Source organism: Struthio camelus, chromosome Z (genome assembly GCF_040807025.1).
Source record: "Struthio camelus isolate bStrCam1 chromosome Z, bStrCam1.hap1, whole genome shotgun sequence".
NCBI lineage: Eukaryota > Metazoa > Chordata > Aves > Struthioniformes > Struthionidae > Struthio > Struthio camelus.
Window position 1 is genome coordinate 38,183,423 of NC_090982.1, and position 14,863 is coordinate 38,198,285.

General features: G+C 37.9%; 1 protein-coding gene across 1 annotated transcript in view; it reads left to right on the forward strand.

Annotated features, from left to right (window-relative positions):
* Window positions 1-14,863, forward strand: part of LOC104150271 (fibrillin-2) — a 181,816-nt gene that overhangs the window by 118,722 nt on the left and 48,231 nt on the right. The window contains exons 27-34 of the mRNA XM_068928296.1: window positions 2,683-2,808; window positions 3,532-3,657; window positions 4,449-4,571; window positions 4,706-4,831; window positions 8,836-8,961; window positions 9,852-9,974; window positions 11,496-11,618; window positions 13,394-13,519. Coding sequence (XP_068784397.1) covers window positions 2,683-2,808; window positions 3,532-3,657; window positions 4,449-4,571; window positions 4,706-4,831; window positions 8,836-8,961; window positions 9,852-9,974; window positions 11,496-11,618; window positions 13,394-13,519 — 999 coding nt within the window. The remainder of the gene's footprint in view (window positions 1-2,682; window positions 2,809-3,531; window positions 3,658-4,448; window positions 4,572-4,705; window positions 4,832-8,835; window positions 8,962-9,851; window positions 9,975-11,495; window positions 11,619-13,393; window positions 13,520-14,863) is intronic.

Here is a 14,863-nt window from a genome sequence, read left to right on the forward strand (position 1 = left end):
ACAGATGTGCAGTTTATAGGACAGATAACTGAACTATGCACCTAGCTTTGATTGTCCTTTTCACTAATTTCATTTATGCATTTCTGTATAGATATTTTAGAATGTCAGCAACTACGCATTCGTGTAATGGCTAATGAGTTATCCAAACATTTGGTAAAACTAAGAACGGAAGATTGGAGTTTCAGAAATAACAAGTGATTTAAGTTTCCTTGATTTTCTTAAGCCTTAAGAAATTTTGAGAACGTTTTCTGAAAATGACATCTCTTTAAAGTGTCTAGAGTTGTAAGAACAGAATTGAGGTACCAGAAGTTACTAGCTACCTTCAAAAATCTTAAGTTAGTGTTGTGAAGTTCTTCTGCATTCATCATGAAAATGAAGCCTGAGATTTTCTTCTCAGATGAGTCCTCCTTATCCCTATGTTACAAGATCATTTTTGTTATTATGGCTCTAAAACCTAACTTTTTATTTTCTGTTACGCAAATATGTCTTTGATGATAAGAGCATATATGATAAGGCTATATAAAGAAAGCAATGCACCTTTGCTCAGGTGTTAGTGAAACAGAATCAGAGAATGGCTGAGGCTGGAAGGGACCCTTGGGGATGGTCTAGTCCAACCTCAAGCTCAAGGCATGGCCAGCTAGAACAGGTTGCTCAGGACCATGTCCAGTTGGGTTTTGAATTTCTCTAGGAATGGAGCCTGACCTCGTGTTGGTCAGGCATGGTTCCCCTTCATAAATCCATGCTGACTACCCCCGCTCACCTTCTTGTCCTTCACATGTTTGGAAATGTTTTCCAGGATTATTTGCTCCATTACTTTGTGAGGGATCAAGGTGATGCTGACTGGTGTGTGGTTCCCTAGATCCTCCTTTTTGCCCTCCTTGAAGATAGGAGTGATAATTGCTTCCTTTCAGTCCTCAGGAACCTCTCCTGACCACCATTACCTTTGACCTTTCAAAGGTTTTTGAGAGTGGCCTCATGGTGACATTGGCCAGCTCCCTTGGCACCCTTGGGAGCATCTCATTGGGGCCCATGGACTTGTGTATGTCCAGTTTGTTTAAACGCTCTCTTACCTGATCCTTCTCTACTGAGGGTAAGTCTTTGTTGCTCCAGACTTTCCCACTAGTCTCGGGGACCTGGGATTCCTGAAGGCTAATCGCAGCAGTAAAGATGGAGGCAAAGAAGGCACTGAGTGCCTCAGCCTCTTCTGTGTCCTTTGTCATCTGGTCTCCTGCCCCATTCAGCAACGGGCCTACGTTTTCCTTAGTCTTCCTTTGGCTGCTGATATACCTGTAGAAGCCCTTCTTGTTGCCCTTCATGTTTCTCACCAGGGTCAACTCCAGGTGGGCTTTGGCTTTCTTATCCCCGTTCCTGCGTGCTCAGACAGTGTCTCTATATTCCTCCTGGGACATCTGTCCCCTCCTCCACCTCTTGTATGCTTCCTTTTTATGTTTGAGTTTAGTCAGGAGCTTCCTGTGCTCTTGACTGAACTCAGACATGTGATCCTGTCGTCCAGAAGGCCGTGCAGGCTTCCTGCCGCCTTTACTTGATTTCCTGCACATTGGGATGGACCATCTGACATCTTTCAGGCTCAAAAAGTCACTGCCAGAATCGCAGATGATTGTAATGAGGAAGCTAAATCATGGAAGCTGAATAGCCTTCATGAGGGACAGAGTACAAATGCAGACAGTGTTTGTCAGAGATGTGTCATCTGAGAGACAGAGACAGGGGGAAGCAAGATGTCAAATAAGTAAGCAGAAAGAATGAGAAGATAAGAAATGAAATTACTTCTTCAGGGCCTTTTGCAATAACTAAGAAAGGAAGGCGTAATGTTGGATGGCAACATTTTGGAGCTGTGAGGATTATGCAAGCAGGAGTATATCAAAGAGATGTTTGATTCTATCATCAGGCAGTTTCTCTCCTAATGTGAGCAACCTGCAGGACCCTATGACGTCTTTCCTAATCTCTGAGGCTAGAAAAAGGTAACGCTTGTCTGTCCAAATAAACAAAAGTCTCCAAGTATCGCTGACCATAATGCTTTCTGTGACTCTGAAAGTACGAATGTGCCTTGAACCTTGAATGTCTTTTGTTCATTGTGCTGTTCATCCATGACTATAGCGTTAGCTCTTTTCATCCGTTTTGTGAGTCAAATACTCAAATTTCCATTATAAGTTGTAGCCAACGTATTTCTCAACCACATATCCACGTACTGTGGTAGTTATCAAATGGAAAAGCTGTTGAGTTAAAAGTTTGCATGCACATCTCCATTACCTGCATCCACAGAGAACAACGACAATGCATGCATAAATGGGCTGATAGTTGCCTTAAGAAGCTACTTATTTGAAAATTATATCATATTAATACATTATTTTAAATGACAACCATCTAGATAGGAAACGAGAAGAGATAGCATCTATTTCTCTTACAACATTTAGTTCTGAATGATGAATTTCTGTTTTTGCTTGAGGGGGAAAAAAAAACTTCTTTAGAGTCTAATAATGCATACTTTTTTTTTTGGTTTGTATTGTTATGCAATGTAAGGAAAGGAGGAGCATTGCCTCACTAAAACCATCCTTTTATTTGCGATCTCCAGATTTTGAGTCACTTACTGACAATGAGAACTGCTCTTCCCTTTGTTGCTCCTTAGTAATGGTTCTGTACTTGTTTTTCATGGTTTCTTTTTAGATATTGATGAATGTGAACGCAACCCTCTGCTATGCAGAGGTGGCACATGTGTGAACACAGAAGGTAGTTTTCAGTGTGACTGTCCTTCGGGACATGAGCTGTCACCGTCACGTGAGGAATGCGTAGGTGAGTTTCAAGTAAGAATAGCAGTTTTCAGCTTTCTAAGAACAGCAGTCATTTGTGCTGTGGAAACTTCTTGTCACTGGCAAGAATGACTCCTCAGGAATATCTGACAGAAATTAGTGCTCCCCCTTTATGAGCATTCCTCCAAATTAAAAGCTTATAACAGATCCTGGAAAATCTTCAGTGCCCTCAGTACTGTTGACTTCAAAGAGGAGTATTTTATCAGGGCTCTTGGGGGTTGTTAAGCAGCTCAAAGGACTATACCACTCATGTTGGCAGCTTTCAATTAAAATATGTAAAAGCACAAAGTGAATGGTGTTACTGCAGGCACAAAAAAGTCGTTTTGTCTCTTAGTGTAGGGCGGCTCCCTTTTTTGCACATGCTTCACTGAAGTGATTAACAAAAAGTAAAAAGCAGATCACCTCTTGTTTTTGTGCTTGGTGCTTATTCACTGTAAGAGCGAGTTTAAAACAGTGGACTGTAGTTACATGAACTATTTCTGAGAGGGACTATGAAGTTAATGTCCACAGACAAGAAACTCAGAAAATAAAGCTATCGTCACTGGCCTAAATGTGCTATTCAGATGTCCATACCTTGACTGAACGTGCTAAGAACAAGAAATTGAAACCACGTGAAAGCCACTGGTTTAAATATTATCACTCACCGTCATTTCCTAGAGTCTGCCTTCTGAATTATAAGAAATTGATATGAATGATTCTTTTCCAGATGTAAATGAATGCTCATTAAGTGATAGTCTCTGCAGAAACGGCAAGTGTGTGAACATGATTGGAACGTACCAGTGTTCCTGTAACTCTGGATACCAGGCCACTCCAGACAGACAAGGCTGCATCGGCAAGTGTTGTATACCTTCACCTGTGTGGTTTTATTTCAACCTGTATTTTTTCATCTATCCTTGTTTTCATTTCATACTTTCCTTCTGAAACAAAGCAGAGCTCTCTTCTGCTATGAGGCATTTCATGAACTGTCAGGGATCCCTCTTTAAAAGTATGGAGAAGGAGTGAAAAGATTATTGTTCTACTGAGCTCTGCAGAACGCTTTGACAAAAAATACTCTTACGATACTACTTCATTAAAATCAAGAGCTTGAGCTAACATGCAGAAAATATTGCTCAATTTCTTGATCAAAGCAATGAAGAGCCCCATGTATTGTTAAGTGGTTTTTTCACTTTTTCTCCTTACTGCATACGTTTCTAAAATCCTAGACTAACTTAGACTAAGTTAGGACAGTTGCCAGCACATTGACAATGAGAAGAGAGGGCGTGGGCCGTTGCTTATTTGTTGGTTTTGTTTGTTTTTTGCAAAACTGTGAATCTCTACTACCTTTCAAGATTTCACAAAGCCTTAATTTCTCAAGGGCTTTTCCTTTCCATATGTTGTCTTTTACTTTTCTACTTCTTTTACATTACTAGTAATACATACATAGCAACAAAACAACTAAAAGGTAGCCACTTGAAATAGGGAAGGCTGAGCAAAGTGTAAATCAGAGACTGTAGAATGCGAATAAAAATTCAAAATCACATCACTGATAAACTGGTTCATCTGCTACGTAAAATGACAAGAGAAGGTGATTTTCCTTATAGAAGCAGAATTGCTAAATAACCTAGTACTGATGTTATTTTCCAGATATTGATGAGTGTATGATAATGAATGGAGGCTGCGACACCCACTGCACTAACTCAGAAGGCAGCTATGAATGTAGCTGCAGTGATGGCTATGCTCTAATGCCAGATGTCAGGACGTGCGCAGGTAGGTTTTAATATCTTTGTGAGATTTCATTAAAAAATAAAAGTTTCAGAATTCGTCTTTCCGCTAATGTGAATATGGTACTCTTTAACCAATTCTTTCCAGTGTAACAGCGTTATTATTTGCTTTTATTCCAGATATTGATGAATGTGAAAACAATCCAGATATCTGTGATGGTGGACAGTGTACTAATATTCCGGGGGAGTATCGCTGTCTCTGTTACGATGGATTTATGGCTTCTATGGACATGAAAACTTGTGTTGGTAAGTAGCTGCATGTACCAAATCTAGTTCAGCTCTAAAAACTGTGCAGGGAATGGTTTAGGATTTTATGCTGAAACCCTGAAAGCAGTGTATATAAATTACAGAAAACAAAAGATCTGTAGCCTTTTCTTGCCTATCAGTATAGATGTTAGGAAGGATCCATAAGGATGTTAAGGACTCATCCATAAAGATGAGCCAAGTCATGGAATTCCAAAAATAGAAGTGGTTTAATCATAACTGTGTAATTCCTATGCAGCATCACTACTGAAAAGAGATTATTTGGTTGCCTCAGCAGTTTTTTCTGTCTGTTGTAAATTTTTTAGTGTATTCCCTCACCTACCGAAACTCATCAGGAGTGATTATAAAGGAAATTAAAATGAAAAGTATTTCCTCAACGTTAACCTGATCGGTGTGGTTTATCTTGGTGTTTATATGAAGTCATTACCTTTTACATTTTATACAAAGTTTCATATATTTTATATTTTAAGGTTAATGAAATCATTTTATACATTTTGAACATCTGTCAAACAAACCTTTCATTACTCATTTTACACACGCGCATACGTGCACACACAGACACACACGCTCTGAGGGGAAACTAGTTAAAGGAAATGCTGAGCAAAGCTGTCCTTTCCTCCACAGAGTTGAATCTGAGATTTTCTTTTCACTTTCACTTTTAAGTCATTCCAGGTTCTTGTTTTCAGTTTGGGCTCTTGCTCCATGTTTACCTAACCAACTTGAAAGTTAGAACTGACCTTTTCAATGAGTTTTTCACGTTAGCCATAAAATCGCTATAGCTATAAAATGAGATGAACTATTTTCATTTCATACCCAACTGCGTTTAATTGTTCTTCTCTTAGAAAATAAAAACTAAAATCTAAAGTTAGAATCTGCAGTGAGGAAGTGTGAATTTCCACCATATATGTAATTGTTTTTCTTGCTAACAGCATTATGATTTATCAAAAAGCCTTTGGGATTCATTACGGTTTCTTACTGGAACTAAGCTTGCATTTTTTCTGTAGAAATATTTGCAATATTTTGCATTTATTTGATAGCATGCGAAATTAGATGCTCTTTGCTATTTAACTAGTGTGAAATTTGAGCTTTTTGATTAAAGTCAAAACATTGACATAGGTATAACTGATGATAAGACCGTACCTTAAGGACCGGTTTTTAATCAGATCTGTAAATATAATCCATTTAGCTCTCATCAAAGTACGTAAGTGGTGGAATCATGTTAAAGCCATGTAATATAATTGCAAGCCTGTACTGAGGATTCAACATGCAGTATAAGTATCTAAAACACAGCTTAGGTACAAACGATGTTATCTTGCTTTAGGAGAGGCTTTCTTCCTAATGGAAAGTTTCCATCATATGTGGAATACTAAGGGAAACTGGGAAGAACAGGGAGCTATCGACAGCAAACTTATCTCACTCTTGAAGCTTCGCTCTGCATCAAAGCAGCAAGTGCTGAACAGTCACACCAGTCACACTGTTGAGGTGTCTGGGAAGGCAGTATGGCTTAAGAGCACTTCTACAGCCTGTTTTTCATTGTCGCTTTTTTTTTTTCTTTTTTTTTTGCTTTATGTTCGTAGAACGACTTTTCTGGTTGTGGCTTACGACTTATTATTTCTGCAAGAGTCGTCTTTTTTTCCCCTTGCAGCCTGATTTCTCCTTCTGCTGTTGCGCTTGTGGTGGCTTTCTGTCTTTGCATGTGCCAGAGAGAGCTCCAGGTTTTGGAGGGTTTCTTCATAAGGGCATACTCTTACACATCTGCTCTTCCCCTCTTTCCCAAATTGGCTTTCAGCAGCACAATTAGGACAACAGGTTCTTGACCTTTCCTTTCATTCACCTCAGCTTTGAGAGACAGACTGTGAGCATTTTGACTTTTTCCCCCCTCTTGAAATTTCTTTCACCTCCTTTCACAGTCAAAGGGGTTTTGTTGTTATTGGTTTTTGTTTGTTTGTTTTGTTTTCTTTTGTTTTTGACAGCAAGGAATTACAATACACTTGGGAACATTAATAACGATCATCTAGCTACTGATTTTTCAAAGGCAGAGCAGAGTGATAGGTACAGGTCTGGGCTAAAGAGCTGCCTTGTAGTCAATAGACAAGCACTCTCAGAAACGTAAATGTAAGCATCATAGCTACTCCCAAAATATGATTTTTTCACTCTGATAAGAGAAAGGAGTTGGAAGTTTCTCAGTTGTGTTGAGAGTCCTGGGCCTGACTGCTTTGTAGGTCAGATTTTTCCGGTGAGGTTCTGGAAGAAGCAGGTCAATCCTTATGTTCCAGGGGAGTCTCAGCAGAGCAGAACTACAGGGGTAAGTCTGCAGCTCCCTGGAAGGGGAGGAGATTTAGAGCGCGGAAGCTTTCGTGTGCCTCCTGCTGTTACAACTGAATATATTAGGAATTTGGAGATTGTGATGTGAGTGTTTAGAAAACTGAAAAATCAGGCCAGTTTTGAATTGTGAAATTAAATTTTACTAAATTCATTCATTAATAACATACTAATGGTCAGTTCTTACACAATATTGATCGTTATCAGCACATAAACAAAACTCCTAGTCTTTAATAATTACATTCTAAGTTAGCTATGAGCATACAGTACCATGGAGATGATGCCGTGTAGTCAGCACTGATGTCTGCAGGCTTTGATGGTTCTTAGCTGCAAAGATCAAGGAGATCAAGCTTGAGAGCTCACTGATGAGAAAGTTAGAACTGAGGTGTGGCTGTCTTCTTTCTTCTCTGTTTTTTCTCACTTATGTTTTTATGCTATTGCCCCTCCTCCCAAAAAGAGTGGTCTCCTGTGCTCCGCATATGGCTTGTCTCGTTTTCTTGTCTTGCCAGTCATTCTGCAAGCGTATTCGGGAGGATTTCCTACCTATTTGCAGTCCCTGTGCTTACCTTGTCCTTACTCCAACAGGTTTTGTTATTTGGATGCCTCCTACCTGCGGCTATACTCTTCATTCTTTGCACTTTCGACGGCTGCGTTGCTCACTCCCTTATGCAGTATTGTGCCTAGCCATGGCATCACAGTGTTACAGAATACTGATGTTCTGTTGTTAGTTATGCTATTTTAGTATATATTTTATTGGGGTTTAAGGTACACTAATTATCTCCTGCTTACGCTTCTAACTTATAGGTGTCACAAGCCACATTACTAGATACATGCCGTTTTACCTCACTCAAACAACTGCAAATACTAGAAATGCCTTTTTGTCCACAGCACAGCAACTCTCTTCATTGCCATAGCATGATATTATTATGTAATATAATTTTGAGGGCTGTATGAAAATATCGGATAACGTATTTGAAAAGTTCTTGGGCCGTGTGGCCCCACTGTAATATGACTCAGAACATATTCGTATAGTATTGCTCAGTTAGTTGCTTGACAGTTGCCCGATTTTAATCTATTCTTCTACCACCTTCATTGTTACACAAGATTCATTGTCTTTTATATATTGAATTCTAATAAAAAACTGCTTTACTTTACATATTTTTATTCTTTTGTGTAACTGTCTAATTTCATTCAGCGGTAGCAAGCACATGCATGTGTCATTAATTTTTAACAGTGAACAGATTGTGCAAACTGAAGCCTGTTGATATTTTGAGTACAGAAAAAGTAATCGGTTTACTGAATACCTGTTTCTTTGGAAGAAAATTGTAGCTATTATGATGGAAAGTTTATTTTTAAAAAAGCCATAGAGTGATTCTTCTAGTAAATAATTGACTTTATCGTCTAATAATTAGCATTTCAATCTAATTAGAAAATATTGACGTGATTGGACTGTAGATTCATCCTTACTCGTTTTTCTTTTATTTGAAAGAATACAGAATGGAATGGCTGGAACGTATTGCTATGAACAGTAATAAATGCCATGTGTCAGGAGGGTGGAGGATGCTTCTGATGTTTTCACCTGAGTAAAGTTATTCCAAAAAGACCAAGCATGTTGTTAATTGACAGTAACGTTCAGCTAACTATGAAATTATGTGTGCTTACAGATGTGAATGAATGTGATTTGAATTCCAACATCTGTATGTTTGGCGAGTGTGAAAACACTAAAGGCTCCTTCATTTGTCACTGTCAGCTAGGATATTCAGTCAAGAAAGGAACCACTGGATGCACAGGTAAAGCATTTTTCCAGCATATATGTCATACCTTGCACATATCTACACTGACTGTCTAGTAAAATATATGCAGAGGTGTTCACAGACAAATGAGAGATTGTTATTTGTGCATATTAGTATATATAATAATTTGACTATATTACATACGTCTGCTGGCATGTATTCAGGAGTTTGGAAAGGTATGCTCCTTGACCAGTGTCAACGTGACATTAGAGGTCCTTTATGTAATTGTAATTTTACAGGCAAAGCTTTTATCAGTATAGAACAGGGGAATCCCTGTGGTACCAAATGCAGTTTGAGTGGGTATAGCTGCATTTGAATTAGAAATATTTTATCAGTACTCCTGTACTGTTTTAAAAAAAAAACACCAACATTTCCCATGCACATTTTAAGTATGAATACAATCAAGTCAATGTAACGCAGCAAGAACTCGTCTATGAACTACAGCTGCAGGAATTGACCTATAGTGTAACAAAAGGATAAAAGGAAAAAAAGGTAGAAGAATGAGAAAGAAAAAGATGATGGAAGATGATGGAAGATGTGCCTGCATACACAAGGTCTCACCACATTTTTAGATATATCAAGATCAGCCTATATTAATGCGTCTGAAAGCTTTAATTTCACACTAAGAAGCAGTTGTAGTAAAGCAAACTAATTTTGGCATGTTCACAAAGAACAAAAAGGAAAATATAATTCTCACTATTTTTTGTTAGCTGATAATGGAAAGTAACTTGCTTTAAACAGTTATAGTCTTGTAATTTGTCTTTTAAATGGACGTAAAACTCTGCAGTGAAAATAAGCGACATGTCAGAGGAACCCCAGTCGTAAAATTCCAGTGATCCTATGTATTGGTATTGAGCTTTACTAATCAATTTATTTTGTGATTGTAGATGTGGATGAGTGTGAAATCGGTGCTCACAACTGTGACATGCATGCCTCGTGTGTCAATGTACCAGGAAGTTTCAAATGTAGTTGCAGAGAGGGATGGGTTGGAAATGGCATTAAATGTATTGGTAAGTGTGTACGAAATGAAGCTTTTCTCTTTTTTTTTTTTTAGTCCAAAGCATGCTATGTGACCACGCGATTACTCCATTAGAAACAAAGTAGTGTTCTTCTACTTACCGCGCTCTGTTGATAAGAGGGGTAAATAAGATCCTTATATTATAAGCGATTTGTTTTTTTTCAAAGAAAGAATTGGTTTTGTCTCGGAGGCATGTCTGTCTTACAGAATTAAATCTTACTGAATTAAATGCATATTTTACGAAGTATATATACAACTGCTAGAATGTGCAAAATACAAAGTTCAGTTAAAAATAAAATAGATTTTGTTTTGTGATTTACTGCCAGTAAGTTACTACTTCTGTTATTTAATACTGTTTTTGTAAACATCTTGTAGTATGTGTAGTCAGTATGCCCTAATAAAAAGCAGACTGGACTTCAGGTATGGGAAACCTGATTCTGCTTTCAGTGAGCTGCTAGTCATATCACATCTCCTTGCCTGTGTTTTTTTGTTTTGTTTTGTTTTAAGTTCGGTGGTGTATAAAAGAGATGGTAATATTTACCTTCTTTGAGGAACATTTTGGGATCTATGGAAGAAGTTTCACATAAGAATAAGGCTTTATTGGTATAATATATAAATGATAAAGTACTGTGTTACGGGATTTTACTGTAGGCCAGATTTCCTAAGATTTTTAAGCCATTTTTGAGGAAAAAATAAGGAAAGGCTCCATGGTCTTTATTATTATTATTATTTTATTAAAGGGATAGGAGATTCTACTAAACAAATAAAAGGACCCACTTCAAGGAGAAAAATCTAAAAGTTGTTTCTAGCAGAATCTTCATAGTTAGACTAGTTTCTGGATATAGTATGTTAATTCAGAAGACCTCTTCACAAGTGGGTGTGGGTTTACTAGTCAAAGGGTAAAAGAAACCATAAGCTAACCCATAGCACAAGCTAGGGTGCCAAGTGGTCCTGAGTCAGGTGCTGTACACCTGCAAGGCTGCTTCCATCAGATGAAGCTGCGGTTGCCCTTTAGGGGCAGAAGAATCTCTTTTTTTGATCCAAATTGGCATCCGTTCAAGTTGATGAGAAAGCTTACACTGACTTTCACAGAATTAGGGTTGGGCGGCTTGTAAATGATTCTGTTAGTTGATAAGACTCACCCAAAGGTTTGACAGGTTTTCACCCCACCGTATTTTCTTTGTTTTATTTTTAACTCCTTTTGATTCCAAGTTCTTTAACAAGAGATTAACATTCAAGTAACGATATCAGAATTTACTGTAACGCGTCAGCTGAATGCCGTGTGTTGTTTGGAAGTATTTTCTCCAAGCCCATACCACATGGAAGAAACTTTAAAGGAAGAAATTGGATATGAACCTCTGTATAGTAACCAAGTATCTTTTAATGCGAAGTTAATGCATCTGTGGAGAAATAAATCGCCTTTGCATTTTGGTCTTTTAGCTTGACAGTTCATTGTAAGCAAAGTGCATTAACTGCTCTGTTACAGTTTGCGTTCTTTTGCCCCAATGTACAGATCTTGACGAATGCTCCAATGGGACTCACCAGTGCAGCGTGAACGCTCAGTGTGTGAACACCCCGGGGTCATACCGCTGCACCTGTGCCGAGGGTTTCACAGGAGATGGATTTACTTGTTCTGGTAAGAAGTTTCTGTAAAACCTGATTTGTTGCTGATTGTTTCTGTTGTTTGAGAGCTTTGCAAAATTAGATCCAACTCCAGCGTGCAAGAGAGAAATGGTAAGAGTACCTTTCAGGATGAGGATTCTTCCCATATGCTGCGGAAATACTAATGAAGGCACTGACTCTTCTTTTCATTTGTATGCCAAGTTGGCCGTCACTGGGCCGTTAAGTTGGATAACGCTCCTGTCTGCTCCTTCCTCTTCCTCCTCTTCCCCACAACCAGCCAGTGAATATGCTGCTTTCAGCAGCAGATTCTCTAGCCAAGAACACAAAAGCTCCAGCTCTCTGTCCTCTACAACTCCTGTTCTGTAGACAGGGTCTGGTTTTGGCAGGGAAGTCAGCATCTATTTTCCTCGCACTATGCTAAGTTAGAACAGGTTTTAATCATTAACATAGGATTTAAAAATATATATACAATTGAAAAATATCGCCCATTATCTCTGCACTTAAATTTGGTGGTATCTGTTCACTATTTAAGAACGAATTTCGTTTAGCGCACAGCAAGTGATTCAAAATAACCAGAAGTGTAAAGGCTTATGCCAGTGTACAAAAGACATTAATGGCTATGCCCTGAGTTACTATGTTTTTATCACTTAGGGAGCAGAGGTGCAACAATGTCTCTGCTCTTGAGTTCTAACCTGACCTGTAATGTGGTCAATTTGAAGATTTGGAGGGTGCATGCTAATGATATCAGAATACTTAGAAAGTAATTTCAATGCACTTGTTGGCTAACTAGCAAATTTTAGGTCAAAATTAATTTACATCTCGGATGGAGTCTTCTCTCTGATAAATATGGTCATTTTTTTACTGCACAAGTAGAATCTTCAAAAATTGTTTGCTTATATATTTTAAATTTGGTGGTTAATAAACAAGAACTTTCATCCCTGCTATTAACACACTAAGTTTTCAGATTGCCTTCTTTAAAAGAGTTAGACTGGATAGTAGGTATTGAGTAATGAAATGAAGAAAGTATAATGAAGAAAGTATATTGAGTACTTTTTTTTGAATATTCTTTTTTGGACTTTCGGAAGTATATCTGACACAATTATGAGTATTCATGATGACTGCAATGTAGTGTCCCTTCCCTGTTCATTCTGCTTTTCATAGCTTTCAGTAGCCTTAGAAAACTGTAAAGAAGCCATGCCATTTTAAAGGACTTATGTTCAGACAGAGGATTGCAAAAAAAAAACACGAGATAAAAAAAAAAAAAATCTCTTTAGGGCTATCTAGAAGAAGCCCCAGCAGCATGCACATAGTAGTTGTGCGCCTAATGTTTATAAGACTCACAAACAATATTGCCCAAAATACACATGGAAATCATTTTGGACATATGGTTCACTTTAGAAAATTTGCCTTTTGAATGTGTTTTATGTCAAAGTTGTGTAACAATATGTGCCATAAACAAAGTTTTCACCTCGTAACCAAAGCATTCAAACTTATTTAGCAAAGCTAGTATTAGCAAATCTGAAAATCTGGCATTGATTCAAAAATTTTAAAATCTATTAGTGGGGAAAAAAAGGAGTCTTGACAGGGTCAAAAGTAATTTTGGAAATGGCATTATATTCATTTTTCTGCATTCTTTCAATTTACTCCATCTTCATGTGTATGGTCAGTAGTGTATTTTGTTTTGTATCAACAGTACTTAGCAGTAGTATTGATTTGAATGGCAGGATAAAAATGATTATATTTTGCTAGTAAAACATGTAGCGCTGAAAAAATTTCTGTCTCTCATAGATGTTGATGAGTGTGCAGAAAACGTTAATCTATGTGAAAATGGACAGTGTTTGAATGTCCCTGGTGCGTACCGTTGCGAGTGTGAGATGGGATTCACTCCAGCCTCGGACAGCAAATCTTGTCAAGGTAAGTCACCAGTACTTCAAGCTCCTTTTCTGAGTTTGGATTGGCTGCTGTGAAGGAAACCACAAGAAGTGTTGGAAGGACGTCAACCTGGAAGCAGAATACTCAGCACATGCTTCACATATAAAAGTAATTTTTTCAAGCAAGGATTATTTTGCAGTGTGAATTATGTTGAAGGTAGCTTTCATCTCTTTATGAAGTTTTCCTGGCCTTGGTCCAAAAATCCCAGAGTAGAGGTTTGGCTCAGTAATTTTGTTTTTTTAACCATTTCTCTTATTTTTGTCACTAGTGAATAGTATGTGGAAAATACTGTGCTCATCACTATTTTATTTAATGTGATTGCATAGGAAATATAAACTGCATCGAATGACTTCATTTTTAAATGAATATTTTCAGAAAATTGCATGTAGGCAAATCACTACTGTATTTAATGAGTTTGCAACACTCCTTAAAAAGTATACTTGAGCTTTTTTATCGCCATCCTTTCTCTCTCTGTGTTGTACTGGATCGTCTGAAGCAGAGCAGGAATGATGCTCTTTCTAGTCCAATTCAGCTTCTGTTCCCTGTTATGTTGTTATTGTCTCTTTTCGTTTGTCTGTTTAATATAAGACAAGTGCATTTTAAACTAAGTCTTTTTAACCGATGCTGCAGAGCTTTTTAGTTTATTTCGTCCTCAGTGATGGAAACCTCATAACCTCTTACGAAATTTAAATTCTTGATGAGACATTAAGAACGGATTCCAAAATGTACTCTCTTAAATTCAGATCGTAACTTGGCGCGTTCGAACAAACATGCATGTATGTGTATGAATCAGCTTTCTAAGAGTACCGTAGCTTGCAGAAGCTTCTGAAAAATCATCTGTGCAAGTCTCCTGGTCAGATCTATTACAGTTATCAAGTGTTGTTAGTTGTCTGATTTAGTGAATTTCTCAGTGCAGCTCATTTAGCCATTGTATAATCATGCCAATAAAGAAAAATCCCCCCAGATGTATCGGTCAGTCAGTATGCTGAAAAACAAAAAAATCTAATTTTTTAGGAAGCAGTGAACCAACATTCACTTTTTCTGTTGGTCCATAATGATGCTCTAAAAAAAAAAATTGGAGAATTTGGGAGAAAGTCTTGGTATGTTGCTGTGACTTCAACAGAAATAGGAAGCATTCTGTAGATTTAATTATGCTGTAGGAAAACTAGAAGACTTGGGTACTGAATACCAACAGTACTCCCCTCCTCCCCAAGTGTTACCAATTCTTGTATGTTCCTATAAAGAAGCATTATATCACTGCTCCAGCTTTGGTTAGGGCAAGCAAGCCAAGCTCACAATAGATGTTGCATTACTCTAAATCATTCT